The following is an 18,451-nucleotide window of genomic DNA, read 5'->3' as shown; positions in this document are numbered from 1 at the left end:
GCCAGAAACTTTCCATGGAGGTTGGGGAAAAGAATACTTCCCTGTCTATTCCAAATCACTTGATAAGGATCCCTTGATGCAGAATTTGGCTGCTGATGCACAGATGCCTGCATCCATCCACCTCGCACAGTTGCCTCAGATGCCTTTGGGCATCTTTAATGGCACTGGGAACTCATTTGTGGACAAGCAGGAGCCTGACTAGGGGTGAGCTGAATCACATTCCTGACTCCACTTACTCCACTATAAAGGTGCCAGGCTAAAAGGGACACTGCTACAACAGTGACATCTATATCCCAGAAGAAAAATTCCATCCACTGTGTCCTGTATGATTTAGTTAAAAGTTAAGACACAAAAGCAGAGGTCCCCCATTCAGACCTGCCAACACAGAAGCCACAAGAGCACTCAGTATAAGATATGAATATCTTATACTGAGTAAGTATAAGTAAGTAAGTGTGTCCTACTTACGTATTTTGTTAAGTCGTCGAGAATCTGAAAATTTCCATTAAACTTAAGTGTCTTCCGCAGTTCATCAATCATCTTGGCAGTGCTCACCACTGTAGACAGGGTCAGGTAGGTTTTAATTTTCTCAACTGCAGCATCTACCCAGGCAGCTTTTCCACTCCCTTTCCCTTCACTCATCTCCATAATTCTAAACTCCTTTGTGAGTTGACTCTCATTTGTTAACTGCTTCTCAAAATGGCTCTGCAAATTCCCAAGGGTGATGGAAAAGTCTTTGAGGGCCAGATAGGTACTCTGAAAGTCTGCAGCAGCTGGCTTATAAATGTTTTCTTGCACATCTTCTATCAAGAGAATTTTCTCTTCAGGGATTCTGGCTTTGATTTCTTCTGCTTTTTGCTTCCAAAGTCTTTGAAAATAATTGCTTTCCTTTAAGATATGAATTTTTTTCATCATGTCACTGTATTTAGAAAGGAAGTGCAATTCAGGAGCTTTCTTCTTGCCATTGTTAGAAAATCTGCTTACAGACATCTGATCCTTAAAACATCCTCTTTTTCTGATGCTTTTCTTCACAGCTCTTCTATCCACTAAATAAGATGGAAACAAGAAAAATTCAGTGCATTTCTCCAGCTAGAAAGACACTTGCTCTCAAAGCATGGAAATATTTTGAACCTGACTGCAACACCAAAGAGGCAGGGGTGTGGGCTTGTGTGGCAGGGGGAGATGTGTATTTGTCTTTGTGGCAAAGTTATTGGGTAAAAACTGAATCCAAGATCAACACCAAAACAAACAAGGGGTAAAATCAATTGTTCCATGATGAGGAAGGGAACCTTCAAACCATAGCCTTGAAACTGTGGAACATGAAACAAGTCTGTACTGTTGGAAAACAGCTTGGCCCTGATGTAGAGGTTGAGGAGACTTACGCCAGCATTTGGCTTACCCCAGCTGGAGAATCACTTCTACTGATTCCTGAACCCAATCCAAGAACTTCAACACTGGGACATGCATGTTCCATTGTCCAGCAGAAAGAGCTCGCTGGTCAGTCTTCCCAACCAACATACATTTTTTTTCCCTTTTGCTAGTTCTGTCCTCTTTTCAGGTCCCAGATCTTGTGTGAAATTCTTTGTCCTGTCTGAAATGCACTTTGACCCTACAAACACTTGTTGAAGTAGCTAACCCAACCTCATATGTCTCAGAGAAATGAAATACCTGGCACTGTTTAATCTTCCCCAATGGAAAGATTTTTCCAGTATTCTGAGTTCCTTCTATATATAAACCCCTACCAGACTTTCCTCATTCCTTTTATTCTTTAAAGAACTCCCTGCTTACTCTGTCTTCCCAGCTACTGCTTGCCACTAGACAGTCACGCAGCATTATCTCTTGGAGGATTTGCTACCAGGTCTTTATTTCAGGAGACAGGTTCCCATTCAAAAACCATACAGGCAGTCCAATCCTCTCAAATAGAATGGTATGGTACCTCTTATCACATCCCCTATGCTGTTGCATAGATGTAGAAATGAGAGTCTCTGCTGCTTCTGCTCTTCCAGTTGTGCATATTCCTCCCTTCTGACTTCCAGCACTGTTGCTATACAGCTGGAGACAGAGGAATCTGAGGAAAGAAACAAACAAAACCACTCATGCCCAGACCTCCAGATATAAAGGATTTTTGAGAAAACCACTTGGAGAGAGAGAAGAGCTTCTAGAAACATAACCATTGCTGTTACAAAAAAAACCAAAACACAAGCCTGAGTTTGCACAAAGGCAGTGTCGCTGGATCTAAAAGCAGCAGTATCAATCCGGAGCTGTTCTGATGTGACCACTGCCAAAGCCTAAAACACATGGATAAAGATTATTATTGCAGAAGAATTTGAAAGAAATTTCTTCCAGGTTTTGTAAAATTTACTTGATTTATTTTGAAACTGGCCTGTGATCTTGAAGGTTATTCTGTAATCAGCATAAATAACAACAGAAAAATAAAAACTAAACCCACTAAACTAAACTGAGTGGTGTGGTTGACATGCCTGAGGGATGAGTTGCCATCCTGAGGGACCTGGACGAGTTCAAAATGTGAACCTCATGAGGTTCAGCAAGGCCAAGTGCAAGGTCCTGCACCTGGGTTGGGGCAACCCCTGGTATCAGTGAAGGCTGGGGGATGAAAAGATTGAGAGCAGCTTTGCAGAGGACTTAGGGGTACTGTCGGATGAAAAGCTGGACATGACCAGGCAATGTGTGCTTTCAGCCCAGAAAGTCAACTGTGGCCTGGGTTGCATCAAAAGAAGTCTGGCCAGCAGGTTGAGGGAGGTGATTCAGCCCATCTTTTCACTCTGGTGAGACCTCACCTTGGAGTACTGTGTTCAGCTCTGGAGTCCTTAGCTCAGGAAAGACACGGAGTAGCCCCACAAAAATGATTAGAGGCCTGGAGCACCTCTCCTATGAAGACAAGCTGAGAGACTTGGGGTGGTTCAGTCTGGAGGAGAGAAGGCTCCAGGGAGACTTTATAGAAGCCTTTTAATACTTGGATGGGTCTTGGGGACAGACTATTTAGTAGGGCCTGTTGTGATAGGACAAGAGGTAATCATTTTAAACTAGAAGAGAGTAGATTCAGTCTAGATGTAAGGAAGACATTTTTTACAATGAGGGTGGTGAACCCCTGGAACAGGTTGCCCAGAGAGCTGGTAGATGCCCTGTCTTGGGAAACATTCAAGGCCAGGTTGGACGGGCTCTGAGCAGCCTGATCTAGTTGAAGATGTCCAGGCTCATTGCAGGAGGGTTGAACTAGATGACCTTTAAAGGTCCCATCCAACCCAACCTTCTGCGATTCTAACACCACAAATAGAATTCTCTAAATAAATCATAAGAACACTTCAATATTTTAATTGCTATCCATTGTACAGAGAAAAGCGTGGCTTTCTGTCCTTCATAGTGTTAACAGGGCTAAAAATCTTGCCTATATTCAGCTTTCATATTTTTTGCCTTTGTGTTTGTTCTCTTGCAGATAATTTTTTGGTTTCTTTGTATTTTATATACTTTTGCAATGGATATATTTTCTATTTGCCCCATTGCATGGGAAAACACACCACATGGAACTACTGTTTGGGGAAATAAATTTGGAAACTGTGAGCTTACCACAGATGCACAGTATATTCTGAAATTGCTCTTGATGCTGCAAGATGATGGACAGTACATTGCAGGAGATGTCTCCTGAGAAAACTTGGTGCTTCAAATTGTAGAAGAAATCAGAAAACTGGGAAAGCAGGATTTTTACTTTTTCACTGATCTGACTTTGAAGCTTGTGCTCTGATTTTTCTGTAAAATAGATGAAATCTAGTGATAGAGCAGTGATTTCAAAAGAAGCAGTTTCCCCACTAGATTCCTTTTTAACATACATCCCCAAGATGAGCTAGCAGCTTCACAGCACCCCACCTCCAAGGCATGAATAGCAAGGGGATCTGTTATAGCCACCTTTGCGAACTGGACAGATTTGGTTGTTTTCCACTTAGGTGGCCAACACCAGCATTTGGCAAAAATGTTGCATTGTTCTTAGTCAGTGTAAAATAGCATTTTTCAATTGTTTCAGGTACATGGAAAACAAAACGTGTCTTTTGAGGACTCTGGCCTAGATTTGGTTATAATCCTCCTTCATGTCTGAGACAAACCTCTGGGGTGTTTAAAAATTAGCATTTCTGTTACTTTTTTTCATTGTCAGAGAGTAATTTATTTTAATACCCATATTTTTATTTAGAAAATGAAACACCTCCCATGAATGTGCAACAAAACACTATTTCAACTGCAAAAAGAAACTGAGATTCTTCTTAGTTTCTGAAATGAAACATAATTTTTCCAGGATATGTGATTATTTTGCCTCTTCCATTTTGCATTGCCAATAAACTTGGCAGATCTCTGAACAGAGCTACTGAAGCCTCATATTCCTTTCTAGCAAAAGAAAGAACTTGATCAGAAACTACACCCAGCTCCATGGTTGAACTTTTGTTTGGTGTGGGATTTTAGTGATACATGCATCAGATGTTGCTTGGCTCTCAGAGCCCACCAAAGCTCACTTCTAAAACAAGAATTTTAAAAAAGCCATTCTGTGGGAAACTCACTGACAGCGTAGAGTACATCACAGGTCACAGGAGAGCTGAGCGTCTCTGTGAGAACTGCTTCTCTGGTGTCAACAAAGCTTACATTTTCCAGCATGCTCATCTTGTCTGAGAATATTTTCTCAGCAACAGCAGAAAGCACTTTCCTAGCAGTTGACCTGTCTCTCTTGAGGACTTCAGAAGCCAATTTTCCTAAGATGGGCTCCTGTAAGGACAAGAAATTTATCCTCTTAGTTGTAAATAAGCTTTGCAGAACCTGTACCTTTACAGAAAATTCCTCTCCCACTCCATTAACCCACTGCAGGCCAAATGATTACAGCTAGCAAGGTAGGTCAGCTCGGTGTGACAGTAGGTAGAGACTCCCAGCTGTGCAAGAAGGGATGTTGCTATTTAGAGGGAAACTCCATACCTCACTTTTCATAAAGTGTTTAATACTTTGAATGACACAATCTGTAAAGCAGCTCTCCAGATTTGTATTCCAACACTTGTCCTTCTTCATGAATTCCAAGTAGAGGTCCAGACGTTTTCTGTTATCTACCTGCAAGAAGGAAATACTTAAGCTGCATTTTTTTTCTGGGGCCTTGCCAAATATCATTGGGTTCTCACAGTGCAGGAGGCTTCTACACTAGCAAGGAGCTGACTGCTTCAGCCCTCATCATCCAAACACTGACTGGGACAAAACAGAGCATCCTGGGATCAGGAGAAGTCTGAGCATCACCCCTTCCTGCTTGGAGTTAAGTAACCATAACTTACTTTCTCCAGCCAACTTTCTACCATGCTGTATATCAGGCTTTGCCATTTCTGAGTCCATTCCACACAGAGGATCTTAAATGAGAACAGCTCATGGCACACCTGTGGCAAAAAAAGCAAAGCTGGTCACCTGGGCCTCAGGGTATAGATAGACCTTTCAGGGTGGGTGATTATCCCTTCTGTGGGTTCTTGCTACTCACATTGACAGTTTCCAGGAGCTGTTTATTTCCCATGAGTGGTCTGAACAAGGATTTTCCCAGCCACTCCTTGATGTAACCTGCATACTCATTGAACCTTTCTAAGATAAACTGCTGAAATTCCTTGGAAAATAAAATAAATAGAAAAAAAAAAAAAAAGAGAGAGAATTGGCAAGAAGAGCCAGATTTTCACTCTAGCTTTTGATTCTTAACTACTACGTACAGAGTGAAAATGAAGTTCTTCCCATAACTATCAAGGGTCTCCAAGAAAAAAAATGGCTGGCAGACTTTGAGATACTACCATCTTTCTTTGCACCTCTCTGTTCATGCACACCCTCCTCATTTGCGCCAGCACAAATTCCAACAGTGTTAGAATAAGTAACTGAGAAAGGTAGCTACATACTCTGCTGTCATTCCAAGAGTTGGCCATGCCTGAATGAAGCAAACCTGAAATCCTGGCCCTTCTCATGAAAAGACATGGGTATGTGTCTTCATGAAAGCTATGGGTGTTGGGTTTACCTGATTTTCTTGCAACACATCTGATTTTTCAGCAAACATGTCAAGTATCCGTAGCAGTGACATTATCAAGGTAATAGGCATTGCATAACTGTGCTTTAAGGAAAATAAAAGCAACGCGTATGTTGAATTCAGACATGGCAAGATATCCTCCTCATGTGTGGGCTTCATCAGCTGCTTGGAACCCTGTGGCAGGCACCTGTGGACAGAGGAAAGCACAGTACACTCCATGCCTAATTCTAATAGCATTTGAATAACAGTCAACACAAACTTAAGGTTAACTGTCTATTTGCTGGACAATGCTACGCAGTCTCTGCCAACCACAGCCACTTATGTGTCTGAATTTGGAGCTGAATCCCACAAGGTGAGGTGGAGGTAGACTGTTTGACAGGACAAGTTCCCCTGTGAAACTCCTTCCCATATACTCCTCAGCCCCAGAGGGGTTTAAAAGATTGTGACATACAACTAACAAAGAAAATTACTACAACCTCCCTTGTTCTGCTCAACTGCAAGTATAGCCATTCCTTCTCGCCTCCTCTACAGACCTGTCCCAGTATTTCTCCTCTTAAAAGGTTAGCACTTACAAGTCCTTGAACCAGAATGCCATCCTTTCAGCAATGTTGTCCACAACTCCATTCAAATCCTTTTCCTGAATAGAAGGTAAAAACATACACTGAAAACAACTGTGAAAACACCTCTATTCCTATAGCTGAGGTGGTATCCTATGAAAACTGGTAAGTGTGGGACCTTATGAGAATTTTTTTTCTGCCCAAAAGCCCAGTACTTCCAGATGGAAAGGCAGATCTAGCTGCTATTAAAACAATTGCTTTAGGTCCCACAGAAGCCACATGTCTCCAAGATCTTTGAAGTTTGGAGGATGGTGTGGGAGTGCTTAGGTCAGATTTTTTCAAGTGCAAATTAGAGCGTGTTGGGCGTAAATCCTATAATAAGCATAAAAAAGTAGATTTTAAGTGGAATTCCTCTCCAGGGCCTCAGAGGATATTACAACAGCCTAGTCAAAACGTAAGTGAGAATGGCAGGAAGTAGGATCCCACAAACAAACTAAATTTTGATTTAAAAATAATCACTCCCCTCAAAATGCAAGTTAGATCTTTAACTTCCTTCTTTCATCCTTTTCCAGCTTTAAACAAAGTTTCAATGGCTTGATCTCCACAGAGTTCATTTTGCGTGCTGCTTTTGGGGACAGGATATAAAAATGGCTTAAAGTTTCTAATTAAAATTCACTCAATACAGCATTTGCTAGCCATTTTTCCAATGAGGCCAAAAACCAGTGAGATCCCCTTGCCATTTCTCTGTTGCCACTTCTCTCAAAACATGGGTATTGTATTGAGCTCTTATTCCAGGGTCCTACGATTCAACCCTTTTGGATTTGTTGAAAATTTCTTCAGGAGCCAAGGAGGCTTTCTGGCTCACCTGTAAAAAACTGCACAACTTTCCATAGCCTAGGAAAGAAACAGTAACAAGAAATCGATCTATTACTGTGTATGTTGTCTGATTGCCTTACATGCACTTGGGATGGTTTAGACACGATGTTAACAATGCGTTGGTACACAGTATCCAGGAAGAGCTGAGGTGGAACCTTGATTTGGAGCAGAGAGTCCTTGGTGAATTTCTTCAGTGCCAACATCTCCAAGACTGTCTTTGCCAGAGGAAAGCAGTTTTCAATGAATGACTTGTGAATCTCTATCATCGCCATGACTTTCCTATGAAAATGGACCATCAGCAGCAAATGAATTTTGGAGCATCAGGAAGCACTTTGTGCTGTCTTATGTTTTCCTGCAGCTGGCAAACATGGCACTGGGCTTAAAGAATAGGTTGCTGGATGCTGAATGGGATATCTGGGATTTTATAGCAAGTGAATTTACACAGTAAGACTATTTTTTTTTTGAGGCTTTTAAAGAAGGAAGTCTGTGTTTGAAACTCGTGTGAGTGCACATATATGCCTTTGCTCCCTGTACAGTTTGCCTGCAGATAGGATATTTTGGGGTCAATCCACCTTTCTCCCTGTGAAACAACACCTAAATGAGGATCAAGGGATAGTTCTCTCCCTAAAGCCACTCACAACAAGCTGTCTGAATGAGACTGCACAGTCCTCAGCTTAGTCTTCCCCTTCCTCCATTCACCTTCAAACACCCTCGTCATCTAGTCAAGAGCCCAGGACAGGAGTAGGATGTGTGAGAAAGGCAAAGGCTTGTATTCCAGGGAAGAAACACAAAGTTTCTGGTGGTTAGAAGTACACAAGCAAAAGCAATGCAAAAATACTTCAATTGTAGAACAGCTTATTTCCCTAATCCAGCCTTGATGGTCTCTCCCTTTCAAACCTACCTCTGCTTCTCTTCATCATTTCTCAGCTGCAACAAATGTTGTAAGGGAATGGTTTGTGAAAAAAAGGTATCCTCTGTCTTCTCTGTGATTGCATATAACAATGGAATCAGCCAAATCCACAAGGTGTCATTTTTATTACTTAAGCAAATTCCCTTCACAGATGAAACATATTTGCTGAAAAGAAAATCACCAAAAATCTCCGTCAGTGGTCAGAGCTCCCATAAACACTTATTACGATGTTTCCTAAGAACCTTTCCCCTTGACCCAATGGCATTCATCTTGCCAACATGTAGTTGCATGAAGATGTGTGAAAAAGAGCAAGAGCTTGCTTCTAGAAGCCTTATCAGCAGACATTCATTTACAACAAATGAATCCCACCCAGCTTTCCTGTAACAATCTCCCTCCGTAAGTTGTATGTAGCAAAGGAAAATCTAAAGAACTCAAATTCTATAGGTTATATCAAAACGGCATGACAGAATATAGTAATCTTTGGTCTAATATATCCATTTTTGTAAGGCTCAATTCAACTGTCTATGCAGAAGTGTTTAATTCTCTTTGAGGTGTCTGGGACATCTAAGGTAGACCTGCAGGGTTTTCAGATATGAACCAGAACTTCTGGGAGATAAAAATCCTTTCCAATTGCCAAGCAGGTGTCTTGATGAGATAGCTAATGGCACCTAATGGCAGCTAAAGCAACACAGATGCCCACCTGAGTCTTGTATCTCCGAAGCTTATAACAAAAGCCCAGACACCTACAGATGTGCATAAATGTAAGGGTCTGAATCTCAAACCAAAGAGATTGCCTGCCAAATACAGGACCTGCAGCTCTCCTTCCATTGGAGACCTGGCAGAGGGGACAGGCTTCACAGGTTTTGGCAGCCAGTGGCAGAAATACAGCTAGGAAGCACTGAAGTGAAGGGGAAAGTGTTGGGGAATGACATTCTACCTCTGTCTTCACATAATTTCTTCATAGACGAAATGGACCAAACAACTGAATGGCTACAGAAGGATCTGTAACTCAAGAAAGTAGGATGGCACTTTTAATTACCTCTTTCCTTTCAGGTACTTGAATTTGCCTTGAAACGGGCCAATGCCCTGGAAGAGTTTTTCAATCTTGATGATTACTTCTTTGCTTAGTGGGATTTTATAATGAAATGAAGTGTGTAAGGCAAAAAGCAGCCCATCATCTTTATGCTCCTCTGTCTCCAGCAATTCAAGGATCTTGTCCATGAACTTTATCATGTTATCATGCAACTGGAAAATGAGAATAAGGAGAATTTCACCAAGACTGACAAGACAATTTTACTTGAAGAGCTAGGAAGGGTTCAGGAAGGAGGATGGAAGATGGAAGTTGCTAAGAAACATTATCTGGAGGCAAAAGCCTTGCAGTTAGACCACTTAATTAAAGACAGGTTCCTGCCTTTGCAACAGCTAAGAAATTTCTCAGCTTCCATAGCGTCCTACTGCCCAAGGAGAATGTTCTCCTGGCTGTCAGAAGTTGACCAAGCAGATCTTGTGTGCTGAATCCACTCCGGCACCAGGACCATACTAGCCACCTGTTCTAGGATGCTCAAGTTCTACCACAGATGTAGTATAGGCAAACAGATTTTCAGTCTCCCAGCTGAGCTGGCAAATCAAAGGGAATAAAAAGGAATAATGGAGATTCGTTCAGAGGTCTAGCTTAGTATAGGAGTATAACATAACTCCATGACTGAGAAACCCAAAGGGCAGATAAACACTTTCACCTAAACACAGATGCAGCACCTGTCACTCAACTCCTCTCACTAAGATTTCCCTGTGGGTGACTTGCAAGGCATTGTTCTACATCCTGAGTAGCCCAGGTGTATTTCGAACTTTCCACTGTGTGTGACCTCTTAGGATACATCCACAGCGTAAGACAACATCAGCACCTAGCTGACTGTAACCTAGGCACCTAGTTCTCTTCTGGATATACCCTGCTGACTCCCTCTGAGGCAAGCCCCAGACTATGCCAGGTGGATGTGGCACCTCAGCTCATGAACAGCACTAGTGGGTTTTGCCTGGCCAACAGCCTAACACCCACCAGGCTTCTCACCAAATCTCCTCTTGTGGGCCAGGGTGAAAACACAAGGGAGGTGAGAAGAGTCATGAATAGAGGATGACAGTTAAATAGGGAAAGCAAAAGCTGTGCACGTAAGCAAAGCAAAAAGAAAAAATAATATGCTACTTCCCATTGGCGTGAAGATTTCTAGCTCCTTCCTGGGTGGCAGGGTCTCAGCATGCGTAACAGTTGCTTGGAAAGACAAAAGCTATAACTATGAACATCCCTCCTTCCTCATCAGTCTCACCTATTGTTGCTGAGGACAACATCATATGATATGGAATACCCCTTTGGTCGGTTTGGGTCAGCTGTCTTGCTTATGTCCCCTCCCAGCCTCTTCTCCACCACCAGCATACTTACTGTGGGGAGTGGGCAGAATGAGGAAGCCTAGACGCTGTACAAGCACTGTTCAGCAGTAGCCAAAACATTCATGTTATCAACACTCTTCCAGCTTTTAGCCACAAATGCAAGGCACGGCACCTTATGCTATGAAGAAAGTTAACTCCATCCCATCCAGACCTAGTACCATCTCAGCTAGAAGCCATGCTGGGATGGGAGGAGACATCAGTGGTCTCTGTTAGCCATGGAGATTTTGGCTTTTTATTGTATTTGCAGGGAAGGGATTCACTTCCATGAACAATGAGAATATTGACTTCGAACTTTCTTCCAGGATTCCCGCTCAATCCATGGCAAGAGATGGATGTGCCCAGGGAAAAATCCCACCTGTCCACCTTAGGATAAGACAAACAGCCTCCCCTTTGTCCCTTGCAGATCAGTCTCTGCTGGTAATTAAGGGAACTGGGGAGGGGGAGCTTGCTCAGATGGACCTGTTCACACTGAAAGTGGTTCTCATCCCAGGAAAGTAAAACCCTGAAAGAAGCAGTTTCAGCCCAGACAGGATCCATCATTGTAGTTGATAAGGACTGGTAGGCCATTCCTCTGACTAAACATCAGTGCCTACTGAATGGTTGACTCTCTCTCCAGTCCTTCAATGACTCTATTGTCTACTTTTCAGCACCTACAACAGGAGCTAAGAAATTCATCATGTATGCACCCAGTTATTTTTTAGTATGCCAATTTCATTTTAGGTGTCTGCATCCTTAAAATGCATCCTACCCTTGGTTCATACCCCTGAGAAAAAAGTCAAATTGGACTCTAATTTTAGACTTTAAAATCAGATATTGAAGTCAGAACATAACTACATGTAAAATTTTTTTTTTTTCCATGCAGGATTCTCAAAAACAGGGTAGTCTTTCCATGGATCAGCCTCAAAGCTAGTTCTACAAATGACACCATTTGGGTCTGATTCCAATAGAAGATCTCCTTTGACCTTACCAGGCTTTGGGTCCAACCCCAAAATTGGAAAAAGCAATGAGAATAAGGTCCAGCCTTTTGATGTTCTCTGGCTGTGGTTCAGAATCCTACATGGAATTAGAGGTAGCTGCAGAAATTTCTCTTCATGAGTCTGTCTACCTGAGAGCTACTTGCTACTTTGGCTTGGTGTATACTTACCACTTGCTCAGTAAGATCAGTTGGAAAATACGGTTTGCCTTTCACAGCATCCCCAAGATAAATTTTGAAGGTCTCTGTGTAGATCTTTAGTTTTCTTTCTATAGTCTTAAAGTTATTCTGGAGCCTGATGGGCCAGAGAAATTCATCTGCAAGGTATTCTATAATACTGAAGTTGACTGACTTCTGAGGCAATGTATTTGAAGACCAAAGTTTGAAGGAAGACAAGTATTTGAAGCAACTTTTTTTCTCCTCATGAAAATAGCACTTTATGTTTTCAAAAATGGTCCATGTTCCTGGGGAGGAATCAAGGTTTGTGAATGAACCTTCAAACCTATAAAGGGTTAGTCTTAAACTGACTCTGAGCTAATGATACCAATTGCTTTATATGAATGCCAAGCCCAGCTGAGCCATAACTGAGCCACTGATGCACAGAACTCACCGTGCTTATTCAGCCCTAGATATCTCACCTGTACTTTAGATCTAGAGTCTGGTGTGCACAGCCCATGGTTGATTCTATTGCCCTAACAATACGTGCCTACTTTTTCAGTTATCCTGGCATATTCAAAACATCAGATCTCACACTGGTCCTCCAGCTCACCTGCACCCTTCTGGAATGGCAACTGAAGGCCTGATGGTAAATGCAAAGGTATTCAAGGCTTCGTTACACACTCTTCTTTGCCCAACAATGAAAAGCCTGAATTTATTCTGGGAAAAAGCTAAATAACTTAAGCACTCCTTGCAGAATAGTTTGTGTTTGTGTTACATAAAGAATCAGTTTGTGTTAAATAAATAGCCTATAAGCCTATGCATCAAAAATCCCCACAATAACAATGTTTCCATTGTAGGAAGCAGGGGCTGCCCTACTGCAAAGCAAAACAAGGGAGCGTTCAAGTTCACCTGCTGCCTGCGAGGATTTGTTGGTCATATTTCACTCTTACAGTCCTGCCTTTGAAGAAAGTATAACACTTACCATCTGCTTTGATCTCTTCCTTGGGAATGTTAATGACTCGATGTAATTGACTCTCAATATTGTTGGAGTCCATTTCATATATATGCTCTAAATCACATAATCTCATCTCATGGTCAGTTGAGTGCACTTGGTTAAGGATAGCATATTTATAAAAAATTGGTCCTTTCTGTAGGTCAGAAATGGGGATTATTGCTTGGCCCACAATCAGGTTTTTTCTAGAACAGAGTAAAGAAGAAGATGAATTAGTTACTATGCCATAAGAAGCTTCCTTCAGGTTCAATCCCAGATGGCCTTTAGCTGTACAAGTCAGTTCACACAGCAAGAATGAGCAACCAACATTCACATTCAAAATGCAAAGTTCAACAAAATGCTTCTGGCCTTTGTAATGGCAGACAAAAACTTGATAATCTGACCTGAGCTTGAAGGTTTGTCAGACAGGAAAAAATAAAAATAATTGGTAAGACATCTTGATGTGAACAACCCTGGTCCTAGTTTTCTAAAAAGAATGGGAAATACATCTAGAGATATTCCTGTTGAGTGCTGCAACTGTACCAGAACTGAGGTCTCGACTCACTCCATTTTCTCTCATGCAAGTCACCTGATGACATTTGAAAAGCTCTGTAACGTTTTAGACCTCTGTGAAGAACTGGCAGATCTGATGCAGGACCTACAGAAGTTAGACTTAATGCTGTAACTCGTTTATACAGATACCTACATTTAGGTGCCTTTGTCTGGAGCTGAAGGCCAGGGTGGGACCCTAAATCTGGAGTGAGCTATATGCTTTTGAAAAGTGTGGCATCAACATACATTTAGGTATGATTTTTACCTTTTTTTCAGAAGAGCAATTTCCTGGTATTGCCCAGGTTGCTTGTAAAAAGCAACACAGATTTTGGATGAATTTTCAGAAAACCTGGATTTTTTTGACATTACAGCAACAAACTCTAGGGTCATTGTTTCTTCCGTTCGAAGTCTTTCATTGGACAGATAGGGATTCTCCAGGCAGCTGTTGGAAGGGAAAGAAATAATGTAAGGTCCACATCAAGATGCCTTCCACCACTCTGTCGCCATCTTCACCTGATCCACCTCAGGACTTCAGGGCATCATTCAAACACTCACATGCATTTCTCCCAGCCTCTGGCTGCAGCTCTGGGAAGAGGAGTGTCTTCTGCATAATTTCCTCCAGTCCTGGAAATATCCTGATTACCATAAAGTATTTACAGTGGTCCCCGCTGCTTACATGCAAGTATCAACCTATTGTATGAATAACTCAGATACAGACAGCATGCTGTAGACCAAGAGGCATTGCAGAGACCAACTCCTGTCCTGCAGAGCCTCTACTTGTCTCCATCTCCATCTGCTGATTGAGGAAGGAGTTTAAGGGTGGAGTAGCCTTACAGTACTAAAGCTAACCCCCTCCTAAAGACAGCTGTTTTCTCAGCAAGCACCCAGATCTCAAGCTCCTTGAGGTCTGATGGGAAACCCCACAGCATAAGTCTCCACATCAACGAACCTGCTCTTGGGTCCTAGGTTTTCTTTGCTTTCATGTTCATCTGCAAGGGAGGAGAATGTTTGGGTTAACATCATCAGAAGATGCACCAGGCCGAGAAAAACTAGAAGATAGTTGCATACTGGGAATGGGAGAGAAGCTCTTGTAGTTAAAATCCTCACAGCTTGGGTATGGTCCTCTGGGTCTTTGAACCAAAAATCTCAGCCCACTTGTGTGACCTCCCACCTATCTTGCCAAGCTCCACCAATGCTTGGTACAGCTTTGTACTGGGGATAGTGACATGGAGCAATCTGTTCTGCTGGGGGTGAGAGTGAGGGCAAAGAATGGGCCTAAGGACAACAGTTAGCACACCCCACATTGGTGGAGTTACGGATGGGAACAATGGGTGGAAGGACAGCATGTACAATTATGCTGAACAATCAGCTTTGAGGCTTCTCTTATCAATTGTCTTTTGCCACGGGTAGTTCATGACAGCAAGCCAAGTACCTCCAGGCATTCTAACAATCTAACAATCATGTGGCATTGCCAGGAGCCTTTGACTCCCAGCCAGGACCTGCACACTCAGGCCTGCTCTTCACAGTAGTTTGCATCAGATTCACATTAGAGCAGCGATGGCAATGCTAAAAAACACTCATCAGTTACCTCTTCTGTTACAGTTTTCTTGCTCTACCAGTTCCTCTCTCCTCTGGTGATCCACGATCTCATTCTTGCAAAAATAAAGTTTTAAAATTAAAGAAAAAGAGAACTCCAGCATTGATTCAAACACAGAAGTCCAAACAACACAAGAGGCACAGGGCATGGGATGGTGCAGAGCTGAAGCCATTCAGCCTTTCTGCCAGTGTTTCTTTTTGTCATTTCTGCTTTGCATGCAGCAAATTATGAGTGTGAAGAGAAGAGCTGCATCTCAGCGTAACTGCAGTTGAACTCAAGGTGTCACCTTGCAAACTCCATGCTAGTGACAGTGCTACCCTGCATGGTATAGGGGAGGGAAATACAGCCTCCACCCATTGTCCTCAGAGGTCCCCATGGAGTTCAGCCATGACTGAGTTTGCTCTTTAACAGTTACAGTGTGATTCCCACTCAGAAGCCATTCTGAGTTCCTTGAATGCTGGGGGTCCTTGATTTCTGATAGCTCCACTCGACTGGAACTGGCATTCAAATAATGCTTGCCCTGTGAGCTCAGACACAGCAGACTGCTGCTGGTATGCTGGGACTTGTTGGGCATGGGCCTTTTCCTGGAGTGGAGTTGCTGGGCCACAGCAAGGAGAAGAATATGTGTACTAATGGCCATAATTAGTCTCCCTGCTGTGGGCTGTATCAGCCCAGGCTTCCGTAAGTGCCAAAGGACTTTTGGAAGAACTCTAGCATTTGAGGCAATGTTAAAGCAAAGCAAGGCTGTGGCCTGGCCAGGGAATAACTTCTCCTGAAGCAGGCAAGAAAAAGATATAAACAGTGTAAGGCCTAATATTGTTTGTCTCAGGAATACTGGCAGCACAGAAATTCCAGCCTCTCAGAATATTTTAGCCTAATCCAGTAATGCCCAAATGTTCACACAAAGTTCTGAAATTTGAAGGTGTACTTACACTCAGAGATTTTACCCTGCTTCTACGTGGCAATAAATCAATACAATCTGTTAGGCTAGAACTTTTATAGTTTGGTAGTGGGCTTGATCAATGAAGTGGGAAATGATCAATTCCCAATTTCAGTGGGAAATCTGAATTTTCAAGCAAAGATTTTACTTTTTATGTGAGAAAAATTAAACAGCCTTTCAGCAGAAATTATCTTTCTCCAAACTGCTTTCTCATGATGGATTCGTTCCATGGGAAAAAAAATAGGTCAGACCTCAAACTTTAGATTTTTGTTTGTTTTATATGGGTGAAGAAAAAGCAGAAAGACACCAGATTTCATTTGCCATGATGATGGTTAAAAAGAAGGCAAAGTCAAAGTAGTTCTCAGAACTATCCTGAAGACATAAAACAACTGGATACTGAGTGGACATGGCCATATGGAAATCTCTTCAGAGTACAAGCTGCTCTGTAGTATTGTCAGAGCCATCCTTTTGTTCCTGCTTCTTCCACCCAAAAGCATTCCCAGAGCCCTGTGCTGGGGCATGGCATCCCTTTGGAATCACTAGCTTGGAAGAACAAGCAAGGATGATACTCAGGCTTCTTAACGGGGCCTTTTTAGTGAGACAGGAAGCAGCATATATCTTCTTTAGCATTAAATATCTCAGTTTAAGGGTTTCAGTCACCAGTGAAATGTCTTAGGTAAAGCACAATTTTCTCACCCCATGACTTCTGTCACAAGTTTTTTGGCCTGAGTATATTCATTGGACATCAGTGATAGTCAATTAAAAACTCACCTCGTTAGCTCTGACAGAGGTGTCATCTGTGGACTGGGAGAATGATTTCTGTTGAGAATGATGATCTCTCAAGAGTTCTGCACTGGCTGTGTGTACCTGGAGTTTCTCTTCCTCTGCAGCAGTTGGAGCTGAGCACAAAGTGAGATCAAGGTTTCCACCTGGTCCCATTGCTGGTGCCTGCCCTTCCCTTTGTGACCCAAAGCCACCAGCTGGCCAGCAGAGGGGCACACAGGAAGCCTTGGGGCCTGAAACACTGCTTGCAGGAACCTGCAGACTAACTTGTCAGAGAACTGGGTAGAGCAACGATCATCCAGGAGAGGTCTCAGCCAGGCCACTTTTTAGGGGTGCTCCCTTCAAAGGGCAAATCCCAGGGCTGGCCCCATCTTTTGTCTCACAGGCTCACTTCTTAGGAGCCAGGAAGTGAATCAATGATGCTGCAACACAGGCAGTGAGGGGAGCAGCAGCAAGGTAATATATAGGAGAGAGCAGGAAGGCCCTTCTACTCCTTAAGATTGAATACTGACCTTCTTTTTGCCTCAGTTTTCCTAACCTTTTCTGCTTCATCAAGATATTTCCCAGACACGCTGTACCTGAATTGGTGGGCAATATCTTCCAGGACTTGCTGTCATATTCGGTTGAGGGCTCGCTTCTCACCAATCCCAGAGATGAAGTGGTATCACAGCTTTCCTTTGGGAATATTTTAAAAATCAGGATACACTCTTCAAAGAAGATTATGGAGGACTGGCTTTCACAGGGAAGGACTATGAATTCCAGCTCTGGGGATCTAATGCATGTGGTTGTCTCATTCGTAACTACTTTCCCTTGCCAGCCAGCTGTCGTTAAGAGAGTCTACAACCTGCAAGTATCCACTCATATTGCCAGCTTCTCTGTGGGACAGCAAATAGGGTGAAGCTCAGGTCATATGGGATGAGTCCCTGGATTCCCCTGCAGCTCCAGACCCTGGCTAAGTGATGCTCATAAATTATGTAACTTGGCCACCCTGGACCTAGAGAAACAGAGTTCCCACCTCAGTGTTCGGTCCTATAGCTTATACCTGGGGTGCAAGCATGGTAGCTGTCAGATGGTCTGTGCCGAGAGGTTGCTGCTTGTTGTTTTTCAGTTCTGCAGATTTCATTCCTGGTGCAAGAAAATGCATGTATTGAGCCCAGTGTCTATCTTTACCATATCTGCTACAATAATACCAAGCCCTCTCACTTTGCTCCTAATAATGAAGGAGCATCAACAGTTTTCAGAATGCTCCCCTTTTCCAGTTTGAATCTGTTGAAAGGTCTGGGCTGAGCCAGCAGTCAGAGTGCCCAGCTTTCCACCCTAGTGAGTGGGCTCATCTGAGCCAGCTGAAAGCTGGAATATCTAATCCAAGCCAGTTATCTAGATTTAGTAGAGACAAGTTAACAATAGTGCAGTGAAGGAAAATGTCATTGAAAAGGGTAAAAGAGAAGCACATGGAAAAGACGACGAGAAGATCTCATTTTGGGCAGGGCTTACACCAAGTTTTATGAAGTCAGGAAGCTCTTGATTCCTGCTGCTGAAATTCTGCCACATTTCTGGCCCTTCCAAGGGAAATCACCCCGAACCAAACTTGCCTGTGTCTAAATTGTGTGGTAAGAGCAGATTGTGCCTGCAATGTGGTGCTC

At 42.8% G+C, this 18,451-nt stretch overlaps 1 protein-coding gene across 3 annotated transcripts in view; it reads right to left on the bottom strand.

Moving 5' to 3' along the window:
• Positions 1–18,451, bottom strand: part of LOC130144397 (E3 ubiquitin-protein ligase rnf213-alpha-like) — a 66,018-nt gene that overhangs the window by 45,585 nt on the left and 1,982 nt on the right. Inside the window, exons 3-23 of one of the 3 annotated variants that reach the window (XM_056327989.1) lie at positions 17,851–17,933; positions 17,387–17,483; positions 16,797–17,041; positions 15,077–15,140; positions 14,438–14,477; positions 14,044–14,112; positions 13,754–13,930; positions 12,928–13,142; positions 11,958–12,250; positions 9,414–9,619; positions 8,366–8,539; positions 7,545–7,743; positions 6,604–6,668; positions 6,023–6,218; positions 5,507–5,626; positions 5,310–5,408; positions 4,966–5,094; positions 4,560–4,761; positions 3,583–3,762; positions 1,934–2,065; positions 466–1,043 (exon numbers count right to left, since the gene is read on the bottom strand). In XM_056327989.1, coding sequence (XP_056183964.1) covers positions 466–1,043; positions 1,934–2,065; positions 3,583–3,762; positions 4,560–4,761; positions 4,966–5,094; positions 5,310–5,408; positions 5,507–5,626; positions 6,023–6,218; positions 6,604–6,668; positions 7,545–7,743; positions 8,366–8,539; positions 9,414–9,619; positions 11,958–12,250; positions 12,928–13,142; positions 13,754–13,930; positions 14,044–14,112; positions 14,438–14,477; positions 15,077–15,140; positions 16,797–17,041; positions 17,387–17,483; positions 17,851–17,933 — 3,563 coding nt within the window. The remainder of the gene's footprint in view (positions 1–465; positions 1,044–1,933; positions 2,066–3,582; positions 3,763–4,559; positions 4,762–4,965; positions 5,095–5,309; positions 5,409–5,506; positions 5,627–6,022; positions 6,219–6,603; positions 6,669–7,544; positions 7,744–8,365; positions 8,540–9,413; positions 9,620–11,957; positions 12,251–12,927; positions 13,143–13,753; positions 13,931–14,043; positions 14,113–14,437; positions 14,478–15,076; positions 15,141–16,796; positions 17,042–17,386; positions 17,484–17,850; positions 17,934–18,451) is intronic. The other 2 variants (XM_056327991.1, XM_056327990.1) reach the window with 2 other exon arrangements.

This window comes from Falco biarmicus, chromosome 2, assembly GCF_023638135.1.
Source record: "Falco biarmicus isolate bFalBia1 chromosome 2, bFalBia1.pri, whole genome shotgun sequence".
Lineage (NCBI taxonomy): Eukaryota > Metazoa > Chordata > Aves > Falconiformes > Falconidae > Falco > Falco biarmicus.
The sequence above is the reverse complement of the archived record's forward strand: the minus strand, read 5'-3'. Positions and strand labels throughout refer to the sequence as shown.